Genomic DNA, 25,466 nt, shown 5'->3' with positions numbered 1-25,466 from the left:
ATAGCTCAGTGCTCTCAAGGTTGTACCGACATAAAGGAAAACACACGAATGATTACCAGGATTATTTTCATATCTCCAAGATAGCTTTTCATTCAGAAATCATTTTGATCATTTAGTCAGTTTTCTAAAGGTTGTTCCTGTAACTAGTAAACTTCTTTTTCCTATTCACCCAAATATCACAGTCAAGAATATACAGCTATACTGGAAAGGGTGACTTCACTATTTAAAAAATTGGCTCTGTGCCACAAAGATAAATTAAGACACCAATGAACCAAATAAATGCCTCAGCAAGCAGTTACAGAATTAGAACTGAAAAAACACAGGTTGTGCAAAGTAGAATTCTGCAGTGTGCCATCAACAGACACCACAATGGGAAGACACCCCTGAAGTTGTCCGATACAGCATAAAGAGCCTATTCTTTGCAAAGATGAGATGTGATTTTGCCCCTGAAAACCTGGCATTCTAGTAGAAACTGAGCAACCGTTGATTAACAATAGCACATACATATAAATGTAATAATGAACATGAACTATGGGTATAGACAGCAAAAATGAACTTGAGGAGTGGAAGCAAGAATACTACAGGGTATAAAATGCACAAAAGTCAAATCATCACACACATTAGAGGATGCAGCTTACCTGACATGCTGATGGATGACTGTGGTTGAGATCCCAATGGGAAGATACTATGTCAACAGACTTTTTGGCCATGCTGAGTAAATTCATCCAGCCTTGGAAAAGTGATAAGTGAAATGGTGCATTTTCTGAATAGTTAAGGCCTTCAGGAATATTTTCCACCAGGGCAATTCTTAGAAAAGATTTTGAAAAACAAACAAACAAAATCTAGTCAAATTTGAAGCCACAGATCTTTACACATACATACAGAGACATCTGAAAAATATTCTTTACTCTTTCTGAAGTATATGTTCCTCATATTTACATTTTTCATTACAGGACTTTAATATTTTGCCTATACTAACCTACTGTGTTCTGAATTTATGCTCTGTTTCTCCCCAGTTAGCACTCATATTTCAGAAAATCATGGTATATATCCCTAATGTCCAGTGTCCAACTAGCCTTGAGAAAAAATCCAGAGTATCCTACACAAGCATCTTCCTCTAGTAATATTTCTTTTTTCCCCTTACAGTAATGCAATTTTTTAAAAAGATACTACTTCTGAGAGCTACTTAAGACCATAAATTAATTTTGCATATCTCTAGTTTCTAGTATAATGTTAAACATATAACAGAACTAGTTCAGAAACAAAAACATTGTTAGGCTTATTACTACTAGAAAATGAAAATAGTAAGTGCTATTACTATTGCTTAGAACCTCTGTTAATGCTTTGCAGCCTAAGACATAAAATGATACTAAGAAGGAAATTTTAAACCTTGCCTGTTGCAGGGATTTATTAAAGTTGGAGATACGGAATGTATAAAATAATAGCAATAAGCAAGCCCTAAATAAACTGCAGGGGCTTCCCTGGTGGCTCAGTGGTAAAGAATCTGCTTGCCGATGCAGAAGATCGAGTTCGATCCTTGGGTGGGGAAGAGCCCCAGGAGAAGGAAATGGCAACCCACTACAGTGTTCTTGCTTGGAAAATGCCATAGACAGAGGAGACTGGTGGGCTACAGTCCATGGGATCACAAAGAGTCACCCACAACTGAGCAACTAAGCACTACAACCATTGCAGAATGGGCTTCCAGAGACCAAACAACAACAAATAAACTACAACCAGTAACATCCGAATAAACGTGCCTTCTCTTTTGATACCAATACGTCCTCATTCGTTGACAACACGTACACTATGGCTTCCCTCGGTGCTGTGTGCTTTTCACTTCTGAGTTACCCCAGGTGACACATGACATTTTAATAAAGGGACGAACAATTTTTTTTCCAGTTTAAGAAACGTAAATTCTCCTGCAACTCTTGATGGGAAGCTCCAAACTCTTATGAAGTTATCTGTAAGCCCTCCCAGAACAAAGATCTTTTTTATTCAAAGCTAGGTATCCCTAGAGCTGGATACATAATTAGGGCTCAAGAAATACTTATAGAATGAATTTCAGTTTCCAATGTAGAATCCAGAACTTCTCAATAAAACTGTGAACTGTGTCTCTTAATAAGACTTGTTCCATTTAGCCAGTTTTAGAAACAAAAACAATACTCATAGTAAAATGTCTATGTGTTTGATGAATATCAAGTTCAAATAAGGTTTGGGTATATGTCTTACAGACATCCACAAATTTAGGGTCCAATCACCCAACTGCTACCCACAATTGAATTAAAAATTTTTGGAGCCGTTAGGAGCACAGAACAAGCAGATCACTCACTGTACACAACACAGAAAGGACTGCAATGAAACTCTCTAGTTCTCTGGAATTTATAGTCCAGTGAAAGAGCTTGTCTCATACATAATGACTTAAATAGGAAGTAGACTTTAAGAAATGGCAAAACAAGGGTTAGGATTAATTAGATGGATAATGCACCATCTAAAGTTCCACTGGAGCATGAGCAGAAAGGAAAAAGTAATTAAGTTAGGAGCATCTGGAACTGAAGAAAGTGGGAATTGAGTCTGCAAAGATAGAATTATTTTTATAGGTGAGCTGGAAGAGAAAGATATTTTAGGAAGAAGGAGGAACTTTTAAAACATGGTGTATTTGGATACTTGAGAGTCTGGTGGCCAAGGGGAGTGTGAGGTGGAAGAGTTGTGGCAGGGGCTTGCCATGGTGGAGAGGGCTGGCAACGTCTGTAGGGACCACACTGTAGTGGTTGTGAAGCAAGAAGAGAAGCTTGGACTTAACTGTGATGCTTTTGAGAGCGACCACGTACATTTTAGGGGTCTAACTCTGACAGCACACCTGTATACCATTGAAAGAGGATGACAATCAGTAAAAGGCCCATTGAAACTGACAAGGAATGTGATTAACAGAGATTATCAAGGCGAAAAAGAAGAGAAAACTAGCTCATGACCTAATGTGGGAGGAATGTCTACATTTTTCTGGTTAGTAGCGTGTGAAACAGATGAGAAGATTCAGAAGTGACCAGAAGAGTCAGGAAGACAAGAGAGGTCCAGGAGAATGCAGTGTTTGGGAAGCCAAAGTGAGAGAGGGTCAAAAAGGTGGAGATGGGATATTTTTATCCACATCAAAGCCTTTGAAGGCAAGATGTTGAAGCTGGATATTTTAATTCTATCCACACTTAAAGTCCAATTATCTATATTAACAGTAGCTAGACATAGCATGAAGAAACGATCCCAGTTAATCAGCAATGTCGGTCGCCCCTACAACTAAGGAATATATTTTAAAATCAAACAAAAAAAGAATCCCAATAAACAAAATAAAAATAGAACATCATTTAACAAATAGAACTAAGTAGTTTCAATTTTACTTCAATATAAAAGTCATGCTGAGAAAGACAAAGAAAAGAGTCAAGAAGCCCTGATAAACCAAACATACACAACAATGGATATAGAGTAACTGTACAGTTATAAGTGGTTCTGCACCTCCCCTTTCTTCATACCACACACATGGTTTCTGGTAGGCATACCATACGGATTCCCAATTTCTTTTAGAAATCTTTAGAACAGATATTCTTAATCTTGGATGCATGAATAGAATTTAGGGTGACCTGTAAGCTTGATCTTTATTTTCCTTCATCTCTACCTGAAATTTAACATTCCCCTCAGTTACAGACATAGGCAAAAAAAAATGACAGGAATATTAAAAGAACCTGTGATTCTGTTATCATTAAAAATTTTCATACCATGATACAATTACTACTACTGATATCTCCAAGTATTAATATTTATCACTACTTTGAAATTATGGGAATCATCAGATCTTATTATCTCTTGAATAAGTAGTATAGAATACACATTACTATACCACATTTAAAAAAATATTTTGGATAACTTTATTTTAATATTACTGGTTTTCTTTGGAATCCTATGTATTTCAATTTATGCATTTAAAACATTATTCATGAAAGGAGTCCATTGGCTTCAGCAGACTACTAATAGTGTCTATGGCACAAAAAAGTTAAGAAGTACTCATCAGACAGATAATATATCATCTATTCCTTTTTTTCCTACTTCAAACACATTCTTAAAAGTTTTTTTCCCATTACTGAAGCATTAGAAGTGGATAAGATTATCGAGAGAGATTTTTAAGAGATGGGAACTGGGTCAAAGCCTAACATGGAAAACATCTAGTCATATCTAGCTAAGATCATGACATCTAGCTAAGATCATGGCATCCAGCCCCATCACTACATGGCAAAAAGATGGGGAAAAAAATGGAAATAGTGACAGATTTTATTTTCTTGGGCTCCAAAATAGCTGTGGATGGTGACTGTAGCCACAAAATTAAAAGACACTTGCTTCTTGGAAGAAAAGCTATGACAAACCTAGACAGTGTATTAAAAAGCAGAGACGTCACTTTATCAACAAAGGTCCATATAGTCAAACCTATGGTTTATCCAATAGTCACATACAGATGTGAGATTTGGATCATGAAGAAGCACTGAAGAATTGATGCTTTCGAACTGTGGTGCTGGAGAAGACTCTTGAGAGTCCCTTAGACAGCAAGGAGATCTGTCAATCTTAACGGAAATCAGTCCTGAATATTCATTGGAAGGACTGATGTTGAAGCTGAAGCTCCAACACTTTAGCCACCTGATGTGCAGAGCTGACACACTGGAAAAGACCTTAATGCTGGGAAAGGCTGAAAGGCAGGAGAAGATGTTTGGATGGCATCACTGACTCAATGGACATGAGTTTGAGCAAACTCCAAGAGATAGTGAAGGACAAGGAAGCCTGGCATGCTGCAGTCCATGGAATCGCAAAGAGTCAGACATGACTGAGCAACTAAAGAACAACAAATCACATCTAGAGAACATCTAGAAAACAACCAGAGAAAGTGGGGCAGGTGAAGAAGACAAGAAATTTTTTGAAAGACTAGAAGAGTGAAATTTCCTGGAAGTCAAAGAAGATCAAATTTATTATTATTATTTGGTTTTTACTAAATAGAAAAGTAAATCATGAATTTATACTAAATATAAAAATAGAGACACCACCAAAGGTCTGGAGACCACACCTATGTTTGGTAATGAATTCTGGGGAAACTCTGCTCACCTCACTTTCCTCCTCTCTCATTTTACCTGGAGAACTTGACTGTTTTTTCTGTAACTCAGCACTTGTTTCCTATACACTGCTAGAAAAAAGGTCTTTAGAAATCAGCCTTGAAATGACTGGACTTACTTTTGTGACCTATCATTGTATTTCCTTTAACAACCAACAGCTAGCTGCTCTACAGGGTCCCGAATCGAAATAACACACAGAAATAACACAGAGCTCAGTCCCGTGATAGCAGCCCTGTTATACTCTTCTTTCTCAAACAAGGCGAAAAGTGGGCAGAAATCATCAAAACTCACCTTTGGGCAAATCCCTGAATTCCTGCATGCCTTCTCTAAGTGAATTATGCCCAAAGGCATGGCACTATTTCTGACACCTAATAACGGGGAAAAAGTTGAATATACAGAGACACAAACAGCAAAAATCTTTTTTATGCCTCTTTTGATGGTACTGAGAGACCACTACAAATGACTGAAACTGTGAGTCCAGGGAATTTACATGGAATAAATATTATATTGTTAATAGATTTTTACAGTAGAATTCTAGCTGCTCTTAGTATGCATTTTACTCTCCAAACTTAATGTGATCATCAACATTTCTCTTTCAGTTCAGGAACAATATCTAACCTTCTCAGAGAAATAGCTGTAGTTTTCTTAAAAGCTACAAAGAAGGGAACCCTGGCATCTGCTAACTTTATTTAAAATGTGGCATGTGTGTTTGTGTTGATAAGCACAAGAATCCTTATAAATTATATTTTCACATACATATGACTTTGCTGTTATTATAGAGAAATGTTTAAGACAAAAAGATTTTGAATAAGGTAGACAAAACTCAGCTCTGCCAGTTATTAGCTACATAACCTTCGACAAATGACTAACCTCTTAAAATCTGTTTCCACTTTTGGAAAAAAATTATTACTTTTTTAGAGGAGATAATCAATGTAAAGAAAGTGCTTGCACAGTGCTTGCTTCGTAGTGAGCACTAAATAATAGATAAATTTTTAAAGTAATTTACAGTCTGAAAACTTATAATTAAAAAAAAAATTCTCCAAGTTCTCAAACTGATATAACACAGTTACTAAAAAGAGTCTATATATATTGGTTAAAAGACTCTTATATCTGGGACCTACTTGACATTTTCAGAGAGAATGTGAACTTTATTTCATGTGTGAGTGTAACAGATCATTATTATGAGATGATGATCTACACAGGTGCTTTATAGTCAATTCATTGACATTCATTCTTTAGATCTTGGCTATCTGATGGTACAATCAATGAAGCTGAACAGATGGCCACAACTCATCAATACAATTAGTTTTGCACTCAGAAATAAAATGATACAGGCATTGTACCCTTACTGTGGGTCATCTGGCTATAATTAAAGCCCAGGATTGACAAGGCAAATGTTAATCTTCCCAAAGTACCTTGGAGTCTCTGAGATTGAGGTAGAAGATGTCCTGCTACTCATATGGAAGATTCAATGGCCAGTGCTGGATGTGGAAGTAGTTGATACAGACCTCTTGAGCTGGCTTTAATATAAGTGAGATATATTTTTCTGTAAACAGAAGGAGTGTTACTCACCATATGGTTCTACAAGGATGGATTCCCTGACCTACATTATATCCTGAAAGGAGCTCAAGGTAAAGACCAGGATGAGGCACTTTGTGCCCTGGGAAAACAGGCAAAACAGGTCATTAGATAGTTAGGCATATTTAGGAGAAGGTTTTTACGATGCCAGGCTCTTGCATTTTCCAATACTTGGAAAAGCACTAAAATCATTAACTGTGGTATCTGTTCCTCATGACTAGCAGCAACCTTCTATCAAAATGTATGCTGAATGACACATATTCCTTAGCCAAAATCACACATATCCTGGCCTCTTCCCTACCTCTTTGGAGCATTTCCTCAGAGCTATCTGAGAGGCTGTCTCCTGGGCTATAGTCCTCAATAAGTCCATGAAAAAAAATGAAACTCACAGCTCTCACGTTGTGCATTTTTTATTTCAGTTGACATTTCATTTTTTCTGAGAATTGGGTCAAGGTGAGTTTACTTGAGAAAGACGGCAGAAAGGATACCAGATAGGCCTGGCTGACTAAGAGGATCCAAATCATTCTTAATCTGGCATAGGGAAGAACATAGCTGAATATTAAAGTAATTATGGATTTGCCTTAACAATTTTTAGCCAATTTTGAAAAATTTGAAGTCCACAAAAAAGTTGCAAGAATAGTACAGTGAATACTATATTTCAAGAAAGACTATTATATATGCTATACATATACATACACAATTTTTAGTAAACCATTTGAGAGTAATGTTAGAGACAGTGAGATAATTCTCTCAATCTTGAGTATGCATTTCTAACAAGGAGGCCAGGTTTCTAAATGAAATAACAATTATCACACAGTGAACCACGACATTGTGTGCATGCTCAGTCACTCAGATGCGTCTGACTCTTTGTGACCACCATGGACTGTAGCCCTCCAGGCTCCTTCCTCCATGGGACTTTTCTGGCAAGAATATTGAAGCAGGTTGCCATTTCCTACTCCAGAAGATCTTCCTGACCCAGGGATCCAACCCACATCTCCTGCATTGGTAGGCAGATTCTTTACCACTGTGCCACTTTTATAGTCCTATTATCTAATATTTAAAATCCCACAAATGTTCCAATAATGTCTTATATTTCTTTTTTTTTTTGGGGGGGGGGGATCTAAGATCCAATCAAAGTTTATTCATTGCTCTTAGTTGTCATGTCTCTTTAGTTTAGAAGAGTTCCCTAGCTGATTCCTGTTTTGTTTACCATGATGTTGACAATTCAGAAGAGCCCAGGTCAGTTGTTTTGCTAAATACTCCTGGATTTGATTTGCTTGGTTATTGCCTCATAAGTATATTTAGGATAAGTATTTTCGGTAGGAACGGTACACACATAATGTGTCCTTCTAAGTGCATCATATGAGGTCGCACATGATATTGGGCTGTCCCACTACTGGTGATGTTAAGTTTGGTCACTTGATCAAGGGGGTGTCTGTTAGATTTTTTCAGTTTGAGCAGGACCATCCTTCCTCTATAGTTAATAAGCAATTTGTGCAGGGGTGCCTTCAGATGGCACAAATATTTTCTTTTCCAACATTTTACTCACTGATTTGGCTTCTATCCATTTATGATTTGTATCTGAATCTATTTTTATTATACCTGTTGATAATTTTCTATTATTTTTATATATGTTGGTTGTAAGGGAAATTTTTTTCATGTCCCATCACATCTTTTTACATTTTAAAAAGATATTCATTTTATCAGTATGCAATTATGGATTCTTTTTTAAAAATTCAAAGTGTTATAGTCTGTTACTGCCTTTACTCACTGTGATGCTCAAATTGTTGTATGTATTGCCAATGGAGGCCCCTGGAAGCTGTCTCTTTGATGTTGGTTTCAGTTTTTGAATGCTTTCTTATTTTTTGTCACCAAGTGTTTCAATTACACTAATTTTAAAAAATTACTTTATTATCATTATTCATTTATTTAATCTATTTATTTTTGGTTGCACTGGGTCTTCACTGCTGCACACAGGCTTTCTCTAGTTGTGGTGAGTGAGGACTTCTCATTGCAGTGGCTTCTCTTGCTGTGGAATATGGCTCTAGCTGTGGGCCTCAGTAGTTGTGGCACATGGGCCCTAGATTATGTGGGCTTCAGTAGTTGAGGTGCGAGTGCTTAGCTGCCCCTCAACATGTGGGATCTTCCTGGACCAGGGATCCAATCTGTGTCCCCTGCACCAGCAGGTGGATTCTTAACCACTGGACCACCAGGAAAGCCCTATATTAACTTTTCAATCAACTTTACGAGACAACAACTGCAGAGAATATGATGATGAGTTTGAGCTGACAATAGCAGATCCCCGTTTGTATAAATCTAAAAAGTTCAGATTAAAGCCTCATTAATTCCTGGTCTATAATTGTATTAAGCAAAGAACAACTATGCTTTTCTTTATGGAGAGTGGTGGTATAGCATGAGAAAGGTTATTATTGTAGCAATTATCCTTTCTTTGTATATTAAAGTTTAAAAGTACTTTCACAGGTAATATCATGCACCATTATCACAAAGAGACACTAAGACAGGCATGCTCTCAATTTTGGAGATGAAGAGAGCCAGGATCCTAGTGGCCAGATGTCACCCAGTTGGACAGAAAGCTACACAGAAGGGATTTAAACTCAGGTCTGTCTGAGCTCATGTGCATTGCCCAACACTAGGTTAGGTCCTGGTCTTATCTGAGAAGGTTCTCCACATCCTTTGGGTCTATGGAAGCAACAGGTAAAGTGATGTTGAAGAACAGAAGCTGCTGCACTAGAGGGAAGGTCAGCTTGGCTTGAGATCTGAACTTTGTCTGGAGAAGAGGTGAAGATGCTCCTCGCTCTACACTCCACTCTGTCCATGTCAGCAAGGATACCTACAGTGACAGAAAAGCCATTGTCCATGGCTCAATACTTTCTGATACTGGCCTAGAAAGGAAGAAACCATCAGAGGAGAAAGGAGCCAGAGTGCATAAAGACAAAAAAGAAAAAGAAAGGTACAACACATGCATCTACCTTTTGATATTTTACCAATATAAGATGTGAACAAAGAAGTAGGGAGCTCATGGATGAAAAGACCCTGACGCTGTCCTCAAAAACACACGGTAGGAAGCCAGATGATTGAAAATGAAATGGCTAAAGTGCAAAAGGCCTAATGGAAAAACAGATTTGCATTCAAGTCAGTTATTACCCTTTGACATCTGTCAATAGAGTAATTATACTACTACCATTAATACTTTAACTGAACAATATTCAATTGAGGGCTGATTTTGTGTCCAGCATTAGGTTAAGATTTACTACATTAATTAATGTTTATAAGAATTTGTAGAAGCAGGTACTGTAATTATTCCCATCTGGGGGATGAAGAAACTGAGAAATAGAGAAGTTTAAGTAATGTGTCCAAGGGTTAGTGTGTGATGGAGCCTGGGTAGGATAATTGCTGACTATATCCTCTTAACCATTATGTTCCGCTGTCACTTCCAATTTTAAAAGTAAAAAAAAAAACAAAAAACCCAGGCAGACGTATAAAATGCAATTTACTTCCCACATTCTCAATGTATCTTCAATGAATCACATCCATAAATACCCTGGGGGATGAATTCGTGACAGGAAATGTTAGAGAGACAAGCAGAGTCCTTTTCTGTTAGGATTTATTCTCTCACAGTCTGCATTTTCATTTCTGTGTTTTTGTTTTCTTTTGTTTATTTTACAAAAGACACAATCTTCAACCATAATTTATAAAAAAATTTTATTTTATATTGGAGTATAGTTGGCATCACCAACTCACAGACATGAGTTTGAGCAAACTTCAGGAGATGGTGAAGGACAGGGAAGCCTGGTGTGCTGCAGTATGTGGTGTCGCAGAGAGTCAGACATGACTTAGCAACTGAAGAAGAACAACAATAATTGACTTACAATGCTGTGTTAGTTTGAAAATGAAACTATTACAGCAAAATGATTCAGTTACACATATTCATATATCTATTATTTTCCAAATTCTTTTCCATTTAAGATATTACAGAATACTGAGGAGAGTTCCCTGTGCTATATACAGTAAGCCCTTGTTGATTATCATTGTAAACACACTGGTGTAAATGTGTTAATCCTAATTTATCCCTCCCCTACATCTTTTCCCTATGGTAACCATAAGTTTGTTTTCTAAGTCTCTGAGTCTATTTCTGTTCTGTAAATATGTTCCTTTATATCATGTTTTAGATTCCACATCCAAGCAAAATCATATGATATTTATCTTTCTCCATCTGACTTACTTCAAACTTAGTATGATAATCTCTAGGTATATCCATGTTGCTGCAAATGGCATTGCTTCATGATTTTAATATCTGAATAATATTCCATTGTATATATGTACCATATCTTCATTATCCATTCCTCTGTCGATTGGATTTAAGTAGCTTCCATGTCCTGGCTATTGTAAGCAGTGTTGCAATGAACATTGGGGGCATGTATCTTTTTGAATTATGATTTTCTCCATATATATGCCCAGAAGTGGGATTGTGGGATGAAATGGTAGCTCTATTTTTAGTTTTTTAAGGAACCTCCATACTGTTCTCCATAGTGGTCGCACCAATTTACATGCTCACCCACAGTGTAGTTGCGTTAGTGGTAAGGTTAGGTTGTTTGAGATTTTTCCTGTTACCTGAGGTAAGACTGTATTGCTATCAACTTCCCTCTCATAACTGTTTCTGCTGCATCCCATAGGTTTTGGATCATTATGCTTTCATTTTCGTTTATCTCTAGGTTTTTTTTTTAAATTTCTTCAGTGGTTATTTTAGTATTAGTTATTGGTATTTAGTATATTGGTTATTTAGCAGTTGGTTACTTAGTAGCATATTGGTTAGCCTCCATGTGTTTGGGTTTCCTAAAGTTTTTTTCTTGTAGTTGATTTCTAGTCTCAGCATTGTGGTTGGAAAAGATGCTTGACGTAATTTCAGTTTTTAAAAACTTATTAAGCCTCACTTTGTGACCCCTCATGTGGTCAATTCTGGAGAATATTCAATGTGCACTTGAAAAGAATGTGTATTCTGCTACTTTTTGCTCTACAAATTTCAATTAAATCCATTTGTCTAATGCATTATTTAAGGCCCATGTTTCCTTATTGATTTTCTGTTTGGAAGATCTGTCCATTGAAGAAAGCGGGGTGTTAAAGTCCCCTACTATTGTATAACTGTTGATTTTTCCTTTTATGGCTGTTAATATTTGCCTTATGAATTAAGGTGCTCCAATGTTGGGTTCATAAATATTTACAATTGTTACATCTTCTTCTTGGATTGACCCCTTGATCATTACATACTGTCCTACCTTATCTGTTGTAACAGTCTTTATTTTTAAAGTCGATTTTGTTAGATACGAGTATTGTGACTACAGCTTTCTTTTGATTTCCATTTGCATGGAATACCTTTTTCCATCCCCACATTTTTAGTCTGTCTGTGTCCCTAGATCTGAAGTGGGTCTCTTGTAGACAACATATAGATGGGTTTTGTTTTTGTATTCATTCAGCCAATCTATGTCTTTTGTTTGGAGCATTTGATCTGTTTTTGTTTAAAGTAATTATTGATATGTATGTTCTATTGCCATTTTGTTCATTGTTTTGGGTTTGCTTTTGTAGCTTTTCTTCTCTTCCTCTTTTGATCTCTTCTCTTGTGATTTGATGACTAACTTTAGTGTTGTGTTTGCATTCCTATTTTTCTTTTGTGTTGTGCATCTATTGTAGCTTTTTGGGTTGTGTTTACCATGAGGTTTTGATATAGTAGTCATATATAGACAAGCTTGTTTTAAGTTGCTGGTCTCTTAATTTCAAATGCACATCCAATATTCTGCATTTGCAATCTCCTCTTTTCATGATTGCTGGTTTTGTGATTATGTTTGTGTATGGATAATTTCCTACATTTATTTTATGTTTGCCTTTATCAGTGAGCTATCCCATTTGTAATTTTGTTTCTACTTGTGACCTTTTTTTTTTTTTTTTTCCCCTGCCTAGAGAAGTTCCTTAGCATTTGTTGTAAAGCTGGTTTGGTAGTGCTGAATTCTCTTAGCTTTTGCTTGTCTGTAAAGCTTTTGATTTCTGCATTGAATCTGAACAAGAGCCTTGCTGTATTCTTGGTTGAAGGTTTTTCCCTTTCATCATTTAAGATATATCATATTACTGCATTCTGACTGAAAAAAATCTGCTGATAATCTTATGGGAATGCCCTAGCATAATATTTGTTGCTTTCCGTATTTTCTCTGTTTAATTTTTGTCAGTATGATCACGATGTGTCTCAGCATCCTTCTCCTTGGGTTTATCCTGCCAGGGCCTCTCTGTGCTTCCTGGATTTGGGTTATTCTTTCCTTCCCAATGTTAGGAAAGTTTTGAGGTATTATCTCTTCAAATAGTTGCTCAGATCCCTTTTCTTTTGTCCTTCTGGGACTCCAATAATGTGAAAGTTGGTATATTTGATGTTGTACCAGAAAAATCTGTATGCAGGTCAAGAAGCAACAGTCAGAACCAGACATGGAACAATGAACTAGAAAGGAGTGTGTCAAGGCTGTATATTGTCACCCTGCTTATTTAACTTATATGCAGAGTACATCATGAGAAATGCCAGGCTGGATGAAGCACAAGTTGGAATCAAGATCGCTGGGATAAATACCAATAACCTCAGATATGCAGATGACAGCACCCTAATGGCAGAAGATGAAGAGGAACTAAAGAGCCTTTTGATGAAAGTCAAAGAGAAGAGTAAAAAAGCTGGCTTAAAATTCAACATTCAAAAATCTAAGATCACGGCATCTGGTCCCATCACTTCATGGAAAATAGATGGGAAAAAATGTAAACAGTGGCAGATTTTATTTTCTTGGGCTCCAAACTCACTATGGACAGTGACTGTACCCATGAAATTAAAAGATGTTTGCTCCTTGGAAGAAAAGCTATGACAACCTAAACAACATATTCAAAAGCAGAGACATCACTTTGCTGACAAAGGTCCATATAATCAAAGCAATGGTTTTTTCAGTAGTCATGTATGGATGTGAGAGTTGGACCATAAAAAAGCTGAGTGCCAAAGAATTGTTGCTTTTGAACTGTGGTGTTGGAGAAGACTCTTGAGAATCCCCTGGACAGCAAGGAGATCAAACCAGTCAATCCTAAAGGAAATCAACCCTGAATATTCATTGAAAGGACTGTTGCTGAAGCTGAAGCTCCAATACTTTGGCCACCTGACTCAAGGAGCTGACTTACTGGAAAAGACCTTGATGCTGGGAAAGACTGAAGGCAATAGAAGAGGGTGGTAGAAAATTGAGATGGTTAGGTAATACCCCCACACAAATGTGGCATTTGATCTTCTTACAATGGACCAGACAGACACTACTATCCTGCACCATGTCCATTCCACAAAGCTTACATTCAAGGAATTCCCTGTGGTTCATATGGAACATCCTTTTGCTGCAGCTGGCTCTTTCTGCAGGAGTCAGAGGCCAAGCTGTGAAACTGCTCTGAAAGCAAGAAGTGGCAGCCTCTATCCAGTGTTAGTCTGAATGGAGCCTATGCCTCACTGCCTGCATAAACAAGTGTTTACCCCTCAAAAAGAAGAACATAGAAATTAAAATTCAAATATGTTCCATAAACAAACTAACTCACCCACTATGTAACAAACAGAAAACCTTACTCATACCAAGGAAAATATAAGTTTGTTAACATACATAAATTTATGTACACAAGCATGAATACCTAAAAGGTACAGACTGAAAACATTAAGTTTCAGTAAAACTTAACTCATCCCATGAAATCTTTTTATGACATCTACACATATCCAATCCTTGGTCAGGAAATGGCATTTTCCATTAATTTTTGATAGAGAAATCATATCAAGATTTACAGAGGAGGAATCAAGGAGTTATGAGATGTGGGCTCTTGACTAACTTTCACCATTATCAGTTCATAGAGCAAAGTTAAGTTGCATGGCTGATTTACTCCTGATGAGAGATTAAAATGTCACTAAAAGGATACCCCAGGTGCTAACAGTGCATGTGTTCTGGAGACAGAATATTAAGCCAAATATTCCTATGTTTTAATTATTTTAGCAGTACACAGCACCATGTAGGCCTGAACGAACTTCTTTGTGTAGCTGATCTCTACCTGCCAAAAAGATGTGGTCAACTCAGAAAAATGTGAAATTAGGAAATGGACAAAATCATAAACATTAGAAACTCTTCTAATATATACATGAATATCCATATATCTGTTGCAAAATCATAGAACAAAATGTATACACAGAGAGAGCACTGCCCCCCAGTTTTTGACACAGAGCTCCTGAAACCCTTGTAAGGTGCTAAGATGAGTGACAGTAGTGTTTTTTGTTCTAGGTGACTCCTGGTGAGTGTCTGGACAAGGCTTGGTCACTAGAAAGACTAAGGCATGAACAGAAGCTTGGAATCTTCACCCTTGCCCTCCATTCTCTTGAGAAGGAATAAGGACTGAAAATAGAGCTAATGATTGGTCAAGTCTATGTGATAAAACCACTAATAAAAATATCAATAGTATGGAGTTTGAGTTTTCAGGTGGGTGTATGGGGAGAGTGGCCCAACTCAACGGCACTTGGACAGAAGTTCCTGTACTCCGGACCCCTCCAGACTTCACGCTATGTATCTTTTTATCTGGCTGTTCATCTGTATCCTTTACCACATGCTTTAATAAACTGGTAAACATAAGTGCTTCCATGAGTTTTGTGGGCTGCTCTAGCAAGTAACAGAATCCAAGGGGAAGAGGTCATGGGAACCTCTGATTTGTAGTCAAGTTGGACAAAAGTTATGGCCAAGCCTGGGCACCTACTACTTGGTATTGGCGTCTTAAATAAGGAGCAGTCTGTGGGACAGTGTTCTTCACCTGTGGGACCTGATGCCATATCCAGGTAGGCAGTGTCAGAATTGAGTTAAATTGTAGGACACTCAGCTGGTGTTGCACAGAAATGCTGGGGGTGGAAAACCCCCACACAATTGGTGCTCCAAAGTGAAGTGTTCTGTATGATAGGAGACATATTGGAGGGGCTGTTTTCTTTCCTAATATATCTGTATATTGAAAAATGGCAAAAATGATGATGATAGTAAAACTGCCATTTATTACATCCATGTGCTATAAGTACTGTGCAGACATGATCATATTATACTACCGTGTGACACAGGTATTACTAGTCCTATATTTTAAGATGAAGACAGTGAGGCTTGGGGAAACAGTGTAAGAAGTCCAAAGTCACACGGTAGTAGAAGAATCAGTTTTCAGTTTTCTTTAGAAGAATTGTTTCCTCTGGTGCCAAAATCTGCCCCCCTCAACATGTACCCCTTAGAAGCCCCTCTCTTGTGTATGCATATGACCTTGCAAGGACAATAGTGAAAATCCAGTCTTGGTGCTGACTGGGTCAGGATAAGAGTGAAGTACTATCACCAATAAACTTGGTGAACTAGATTTCTCCTCCATCTTTCTTTACTAAATAAACATATATTTACTACTTCTACTTATGACTGTCTATACTCCATCAATACTCTGATGGATTTTCAATCCTGAAATGGTCACATTAATTAGCCAAATCTATCTTCAGTTTTCTCCAGCAGCTGTTATCGATTCTGTAAAAGTGTTCAATGCTTCAAGGTGTATAATGTCTCTACTTGAACTCCTGATGAATTTAGATATATTTTAAAACTTATGAGCTCTATTATAAAGTATGATAGAGCCACTAGGTATTATAGACACAAGGAAAATGAACATCAAAGTGCTATTTTCTTATTAATATGTAAACATTTAAATAATGAGTAATAAACCTTTCACTAATATCCACATTATAATTAACTTTTTAATTTAAGCAGTATCCTAGAAGCTATAAATTTGGGTTCCAATCACCTTATATTTTATATTTGTTCTCATTACAACTAGTCTATGAAAAACTTCAATCTTGAAATTCTTTAATCTTGGAAATTTAATTTATAAGGTATAACTAGAATCTGCACAGGAGACATCAGTGTTTAAGAAAAAGAATGCTAAACTAAGAGTCACAGGAACTTGGTTCTAGGCCAGTCTGTTTCTACTCAAATTGTTTCTTTGAAAACAACTTCACTCACCAACAAACTGACAAGGATCTTAGAGATACAATGTAAGGTCCCTTCCCAAGTAAAAATTTTAAATTATACATTTTAAAACTCAGAAAACCACTTAAACTCATAATCTTATTACAAGTTGTATGTATATATATACATAGATATTATATGTAATATCAGAAATAATTTGCTATTATAATGAAATCACAGTTAAATGTAAGCAATACACTTTCAGTTTAAAGCATGTCAAATGAGAGGGAAAAACATGAAAATCTAAACATCTTAATGTTTTCAAACTATTATTATTAGAAATAGCTTAAACAATTAGTTATTTTTAAGTATTTAAAACCTTTCAACATACTTCCTAATCTTTATCCCATAGGAAAATAGTAAGCCTAATCACTCAAATTCAGAAAAATAAAAGAAACTTTGACTTTCCTTGAAGCTACCTAAAATATTTTAGATAGAGGGCTTGTTATCAAAATAGAGCTATCCCTAGAGAAATCTGCAAATAATATGGGGTAGGTGGGCAATACTTTCCAGGACCCAGAGATCAGAGTCCACTCTGTTATCCCGTTGTGTCTGCATGGCACAGCAAATATTATTTACCAAACATTTGCTCTTCCATCTCCATGTTTAATGTCTTCCTCCATTTTGAAGTTTCAAATTGCAACATCCTCTTTTGTCCTTGGAGTAGAAAATGGCAACCCACTCCAGTATTCTTGCCTGGGAAATCCCGTGGGCAGAGGAGCCTGGTGGGCTACAGTCCATGGGGTCACAAAGGGTTGGACACGACTGAGCATACACACACAGATGGAATTTAAGGGGAAGACTTCAGCCATTTTTGGCGAGTTACTCAGTTTTTCTGGGTTTCTCCTATGTGTCCATGTTATTAAACTTTTGTTTGACTTTTCTTGTTAATCTGTCTGTCAACTTAATTCTTAGACCAGTCAGAAAAACCTAAAAGGGTAGAGGATAAATTTCTTCCTCTCTGACACTGGTCAAGTTTAAGGATGAAAATGGAAATTTCCAAGGCTTTTATTATTATTTAATATGGTATTTTAAGCAAGGTCCTCTCTGAGTGGGATAAATAATTTATTGGGTTTTTTTATTCTCATAGTGTGGAAAAATATTTTACCTGGAGAAGGTCAAAGAGAACATCTTGCTATGCAAAATCTGAATCAGGATAATAGCACTCTTAACAGTTCTTTTAGTGTCCACACTTAAATGTCAAAGCTTACTTGGTTATAGGATTGATTTTTTTTCTGCAAAAAGTCACCCTCAGCAGGAGCTCTAAACCCAAAGCATTCGTATGTGGCTGGGGCATAAGTCAGCAGCAATAATGATAGCAAAATGTTGTCAAGTATTAGAGTCTCCATTGCAGCAAGATTGTCAGCACCATCTCATGTTCCCTAAACATGTGCTGTGAGCAGGTAGTTCATAATTTTGATACTTGTCTCATCCTCTTTCTTCTACAAGTGGTGCACAGATATATGTGACGCCTATCTCTTGAAATCTTCCCAGAGAGACCAATGAGATTCTTTCAATTCTCTTCTAGCATACTTAATAAAACCAAATCCTCCTGCATTTAATGGTTGTTAGCAGTGCCTTAAAATAAAAAAAGTCACATCTGTTTCTTAGCCCTCCCTCCCCCATAATATAAACAATGAAGACTGCTTCTCTAGCGAAGGAAAAAGTTTCCTTTTTTCAATTCACAGGAATAGATGTGTTCAGAACACTTAGCTTCTGTGCACCAAGAAGAGTCAGGTGGCTATCCTTTTGGTATCAAATAAATAATAATTTGCAACTGAAATACCAGGATCAAGAGAACATCACAAATCTGTGTTCAGTGTATATTGCCCCCACAAAGAGTTAGTGATGGAAGAGATTGTGAGATTCACTACTTTGATCCTTAGTTTAAGAGGAAAGAAACTGAGGTAGAGAGAGATCGCATTGCTTTTCAAGGTAGCAGGGCAAGCCTGAGGCAGACCTGGGGCTGGTTTGAACTCAGGCTTCCAGAGCTGTCAAGTGCTCTTTATTCACCAAACTGATCCATAACCTTTATTTGAAACTCCTAGGTTCAAGTCTGTCTGTAATGTATGTACTATAAACAAATAATCAAAAACACTCATATCTTTACAGTGAAAATATGAATATTCACTCCAAGCAGGATAAAGACCTTCAGTAGCCAAATGCTAGTTTAGGTAAGATTTTGCCACCACAAGTTATTAAGGAAATTTTTATTTTTGTATTTAAGGTGTTTTCCTTTCAATTTTTTGAGATTTTATTTTTTATTTATTAAAAAAAATTTTTATTGGGGGCATAGTTGATTTATAATGCTTTGTTAGTTTTAGGTGTACAGCCAAGTGAATCTGTTATACATAAACATATATTCACTTTTCTTTATATTTTTCTCCCATGTAAGCCATTACAGAGTATTTAGAGTTCCCTTACTATACGTTAGGTCATTACTGCAGGCATGCTCAGTCACTAAGTCATGTCCAACTCTTTGTGACCCTATGGACTGTAGCCCGCCGGGTCCTCTGTCCATGGGATTTTCCAGGTAAGAATAAGGAGTGGGGTGCCATTCCCTCCTCCAGGGTATCTTCCAGACCAGGGATCAAACCTGAGTCTCCTGCATTGCAGGCTGATTCTTTACCACTGAACCACCAGGGAAGCTCACCCTGACACATACATATTACTATAAATAAAATAGACAAGTATTAATGACCTGGGCTGCCCAGGTGGCTCAGGGATAAAGACTCTGCCAATGCAGAAGAGCCAGGTTTGATCACCAGGTTGGGAAGATCCCTTGGAGGAGGACATGGCAACCCACTCCAGTACTCTTGCCTGGAGAATTCCATGGACAAAGGAGCCCAGTGGGCCACAGTGCACAGGTTCGCACAGAGTCGGACACAAATGAAGCGACTAAGCAGCCACAGCATGTATGTGTCAATCCCAATCTTCAATTTATTCTCCCCCATTACTCCCCAGGAACCCTAAGTTTATTTTCTACATCTGTAACTCTATTTCTGTTCTATAGATAAGTTCATTTGTAGCCCTTTTTTTAGTTTCCAAAATTGCAGATGACATTACATCATACAACTATGCTTCTATTATAAGGAGAGGTCTTATACAACTACGCTTTCATAGACAGGGAAAAATCTTCAAGCATTTTAAACCAGCACATCCATTATAACACAATGGTTAACAGCAGTTCAAACATCTAGAGGCCTAATTAAAAGATAGATTGCTTCATTCTACTCCCATAGCTTCTGATTCAGGAAGTCTGGGTTGAGGCAGAGAATTTTCACTTCTAACCAGTTTATAAAGATTTGTTTTGTTCCTTGGGCCTTTTCTGAGTGATGCTGATACTTCTGGCCCAGGATCACACTTTGAGAACCACTGGTTAAGAGAACAAGACTTATACTGATGGACCTGTGTTCAAGTCTACCATCTTGTAGCCATTTATAGACAAATTACATAATGCCCACTGAGAAATCCACTGATAATCTTATGGAGGATCCTTGGTATGTGATAAGTTACTTTTCTCTTGTTACTTTCAAGATTATATATCCTTGGCTCTCAGTTGTTTTTTTTTTAATAATTTTATTTATTTAATTATTTATTAATTTCTGGTTGTGCTGGGTCTTTGTTTCTGGGCAGGCTTTCTCCAGTTGAAGTGAGGGGGGCTACTCTCCACTTGTGATGCATGAATTTCTCATTGCAGTGGCTTCTCTTGTTGTGGAGCACAGGCTCTAGGGCACATGGACTTCACTAGTTGCAGCACATGGGCTGAGTAGTTGTGGCCCACAGGCTCTAGAGAACAGGCTCAATAGTTGTGGAACACAAGCTCAGTTGCTCCATGGCATGCAGAATCTTCCCAGATTAGGGAATGATCCTGTGTCTCCTGCAGTGGGAGGCAAATTCCTTAACACTGAGCCACCAGGGAAGCCCTCAGCTGTTTTGAGTCTCTGAGTTTATTTTATCCTGCTTGGAGTTCACTGGGCATCTTGTATTTGTATATCCACATCTTCCCTCAAATTTAGGACATTTTCAGTCATTCTTTCTTCAAATAATCTCAAATAATCTTCAAGTCCCTGTCTTTCTTCTCCTTCTGAGATGCCCATAATGCACACATTGGTTCATTTGATGGTGTCCCACAAGTCTTTCTGGTTCTGTTCACTTTTCCTCATTCTTCTTATTTTCTGCTCAGACTTGATAATTTCCAATGACTTGTCTTTAAGTTCACTGATTGTTTCTTCTGCCTGATGAAGCCTGCTGTTGAACCCCTCTAGTGAAATTTTCAACTCAGTTATTGTATTTTTCAGCTCCAGAACTTGTCTCTCTTTTATATTTTTTCTCTTTGTTGATATTCTCAATTTGTTCATGTATCATTTTTCTGATTTCCATTAGTTCTTTGAGCATATTTAATACCGTTTTTTTTAATGTTTTGTCTAATGACTATTTTTCTTTAGGGATGGTTTCATCTGATCCTCTAAATGAAAATGTTGTCCTGTTTCTTTGTATGCTTTGAGATATTTTGCTGAAAACTGGACGTTTGAAAAAATAGTCACCTCTCCCAATCTTTGCAGATTGGCTCCAGGAAGGGAAAGACTTTACAAATCAGTCCAGGATTAAGATACATTTTCTCAGAGCTCTTCTGGAATGCATCTTCTCTGGGCCTGTGTATATACCCTCCCCCCCCACCAAAACCTTTTTTTTTTTCCTGTTTCCCCTTTATCAATGGCTGGTTTTAAATGTCTCAATGTCCTCAAAGGTCTCTCAACCCTGCTTTTTCTTATTGTATTCCTCAATCAATAGTCTCTTGCCTCAGGCCTCTGCAGCTTGTTTGTGGTTCTCAAGAGCCACTCTACTGTTTCCTGTGGTTTTCTCTAACCTGAAATCTGAGTGGTACCATATTTCAGCTTGCTGAGCTTCTAGTTAAGCAAAACAAACCAGCCCTTCAGGCAGCTCTCAGATAGCTCAGAACACTGCAAATTCAGTCCACTGCACCCTCTCTAGTTTGTGGAAGGGAATGGTAACTGGGTTACTACTTCCCAAAAGCTACACCATGTCACTACACTGGGGGCAGGGTGAGGCAAGGGTGACTTAAACATACCACAAGCACCCAACTATTCTGCATGTCGGTAATTCTTGATTAAGCATTCACTTGGCTGCTATAGATTTTTTATTTCAAGAATTTCTATAAAATTATTTTAGCCAGTCTCTAGTTATTTATTTGATGTTTCCATGAGAGCTTCCTATGCAAACTGGAGGGTGTGGATGAAGTTGCCTAGTCCGCCACTTTTCTGATGTCCTTATTACATAATTCCTTAAGCCCCAGTTCCTTATAGAGACTACTCCACGAAGGTTGTTAAGATGATTAAATGAGATGATGTACAGAAATATTTAGCACAAAACTCTGCATAGAGTAAAAGTTCAATAAATTTTGACCCACTATCATTGTCATAAAAAACAGTACAATCACAGACTACATTCCTTATTTACATTGTTGGAAGACTTCAAGGTGAGTGACAGAGTGTTGGGCTTTGTACAACATGAACCTCCCCAGCAGGCCTACAAATATCAGTTGCCTAATCCATGCCTATCTTCTATAATGCTATTTTGTATCCATTATCCATTGAAAATAGATGTCACTGAATATCTAAAACAGATTTTTTATTCTCATGTTTCAGGTTTTCTACATCTTGCTTATTCATGACTTTTAACAGAAGTTTTCATTCCCATCACCTATCTGAAGGTCTAGAGAATTTTCTCTAGTGGCAATGTGAGAAAGCTGCATGTAGACATAAGTTTCATTTTTAATATGGGTCTAGTCAGTTTTATATTTTAAAAATGAAACTTATCATATTCTCAGTGGTAAAGAATCTGCCTGCCAGTGCAAGGACATTGTAGGTTCAATCTCTGGGTCAGGAAAATCCCCTGGAGGAGGAAATGCCAACCCACTCCAGTATTTTTGCCTGGAGAATCCCATGGACAGAGGATCCTGGTGGGCTATAGTCCATAGAGTCACAAAGAGTCAGACATGACTGAGCGACTAAGCACACACTTAGTACTGAACAGTTTCAATTTTAACACACTCATGCATTAAAAAAAAAAAAAAAAAACCAGTAGAAGTTCTCTCTAGAGAACATCACTTCACGCCGATCTTATACTGTCAAGACATTGCTAATCCAGTGGACTGCAAAGCTATCTTTGAAAATCACCTTGGGATAATACAACCTTGGGGCAGGACAGGATGGTAAGTTGTGTAACTTGGAGAAATTGTCCAAGCTAGATGTCAAAAGCTTATTTCAAAGAATTAGTAATAACCTGGTAGTCAAGAAGCAACCAGCAGGAGAACAAGGAAGATGACCCTTTTGGCCTAGGCTGCTGCAATTGCTCAAAGGAGACTCATACTTCAGAGGAAGTCAACTGACTATTGAAGCAGCCCAACCAGTGTCACAAGAATTACTGAATTCATTGCCTCAGGGATTGGTTTTGGGATGTGCATCCCAGAAACCTGATTTGGTCAGCACATTGAAATTTGGATGCTTTCCAATATGGAACTGCATTAGCCAAGCTCAAAGAGATTCAAGTCAGGTAACCTTGTGTTAATCTCCCGTAGCCTGGAACGAACAGGTAGTTCTGGCAAATTTATATCCTCTCTGGTGACAAGCTACAGAGAAGTTCAAAGAGTGAACATCTTTTGTAAGAATGTGCAAGTTTGTTAGTTGCTCAGTCGTGTCTGACTCTTTGCAACCTTGTGGACTTTAGCCCGCCAGGCTCCTCTATCCATGAAATTCTCCAGGCAAGAATACTGGAGTGGATAGCCATTCCCTTCTCCAGGGGATCTTCTTGACTCAAGGATCAAACCCAGGTCTCCTGCTTTGCAGGCAGATTCTTTACTATCTGAGCCACCAGGGAATGGAGTCAATAAAAAGTAAAGATCATTGTTGTTTTGTTCAACCCGTAAGTTGTGTCCGACTCTGTGACCCCATGGACTGCAGCACACCAGGCTCCCCTGTCCTTCACTATTTCCTGAAGTTTGCTCAAATTCATGTCCATTCAGTTGATGATGCTATCAAACCATCTCATCCTCTGCTGCCCCCTTTTTCTTTTGCTCTCAATCTTTCCCAGCATCAGGGTCTTTTCCAATGTTCTTTGCATCAGGTGGTCAAAGAACTGGAGCTTCAGCTTCAGCATCAGTCCTTCCAATGAATATTCAGGATTGATTTCCTTTAGGATTGACTGGCTTGATCTGGCTGTCCAAGGGACTTCCAAGAGTCTTCTCCAGCACCACAATTTGAAAGCCCAATTGGAAAGATCATTCGTTTTCAGAAATATCTCTCATTTCTTGAATCATCTCACCCAGTACAGGAACTAATTTGCCAAAGATGTTTCTAGTTTCCTGGACAAAGAAATCTGTTCCCTCCTATCCAGGGCTTCCCTTTGTGCCCCTTCTGTTTCCACTGCAGATTGACTTCCTATTCCTTCTCTTACTTTTCCTTCAAAAAAAATACAATTTCCTACTTGAAATTCTAATCACACAATAGCTCTGCTCTGCTGAAAATACATCCAGATCACCTTGATTGGAGTTTTTGGATGTTTAGTCCTATAGCTATATATAACCTATAACTATTCAGTTATGTAATATTTGCAGATAGGTCTCTTGACACCCTCCAACAGATGGCCCCTAATTTTGATTGCTTTACTAATTTATCTTATCTTCACAAACATTTTTTGAAAGTTGAGAGAGTAACTTCATTAAGCCCTTCTTGCATGCCAACAGATACAAAAACCACATTTTAAAGTCTAATCATTTAAAAAATTAAAACATCGAGATTTCTCTGCAGAAATACTGCATAATTTCTCTAAATTAAATGCAACCCCAAACAACACATAGACGAGCTGATAATTCTCCTTATTATGTTATGTGTGATTTGGTAGACGAGCTGATAATTCTCCTTATTATGTTATGTGTGATTTGGTAGACGAGCTGATAATTCTCCTTATTATGTGTGATTTGGTCAAGCATTTAGTTACCTACTTGAGGATTTACATATGCTAATATGTAGCTAGCATTGCTACGACTGCTGCGAATGACTGAAAATCCCATGGGATGGGGTTTTTCCCCTTCTCACAGTCAACAACTTTAATCTGGACTCTATGCTGCCATGGTTTTCTCACAGAAAAAATAAAAGACTGTAAGGTAGGCACCAAAGCTTAAATAACTAGGTGAAACCAGTGACTCAAATAAAAATTGTATTGGAAAGGATGGCACTTTAAGTTCCTTTTGGAAATAGATGGAACTTAACAAATAATATTGGAAAAAACAATTGCCTAATAAGTTGTACATTTTTTGGTAGATATATTTGTTGAGTCAACTAACATTTAGTAAGTACCTACAGTGGGTCGAAAACTATACTAGACTGGGGAAATGCAGATGAAACTGCAGTTCTGCTCTTCAGGCTGACTCACCTACCTAATATATGGACAGTCTTCAACGCTCCTTGGAGCTCTAGGATTCATACTTCTAACTTGAAATAATGCATTTCTAATGGGTACTGAGATACTCAGGTACTCAGCTCCAGCTGCACTGACAATTTTTTTGCATGTATTATTCAACCTCTTCATTCTCTTTGATTCTCTCTGCTGATTTCATGTTGAAATCAGCTTACTCTGGTGT

General features: G+C 37.5%; 1 protein-coding gene across 1 annotated transcript in view; it reads right to left on the bottom strand.

Annotated features, from left to right (window-relative positions):
• PLD5 (phospholipase D family member 5) overlaps positions 1 to 25,466 on the bottom strand; it is a 388,353-nt gene that overhangs the window by 144,539 nt on the left and 218,348 nt on the right. Inside the window, exon 3 of the mRNA XM_061161209.1 lies at positions 639 to 807. Coding sequence (XP_061017192.1) covers positions 639 to 807 — 169 coding nt within the window. The remainder of the gene's footprint in view (positions 1 to 638; positions 808 to 25,466) is intronic.

Source organism: Dama dama, chromosome 14, assembly GCF_033118175.1.
Source record: "Dama dama isolate Ldn47 chromosome 14, ASM3311817v1, whole genome shotgun sequence".
Lineage (NCBI taxonomy): Eukaryota > Metazoa > Chordata > Mammalia > Artiodactyla > Cervidae > Dama > Dama dama.
Note: the sequence above shows the minus strand (reverse complement) of the source record. Positions and strands in the feature narration are given on the sequence as shown.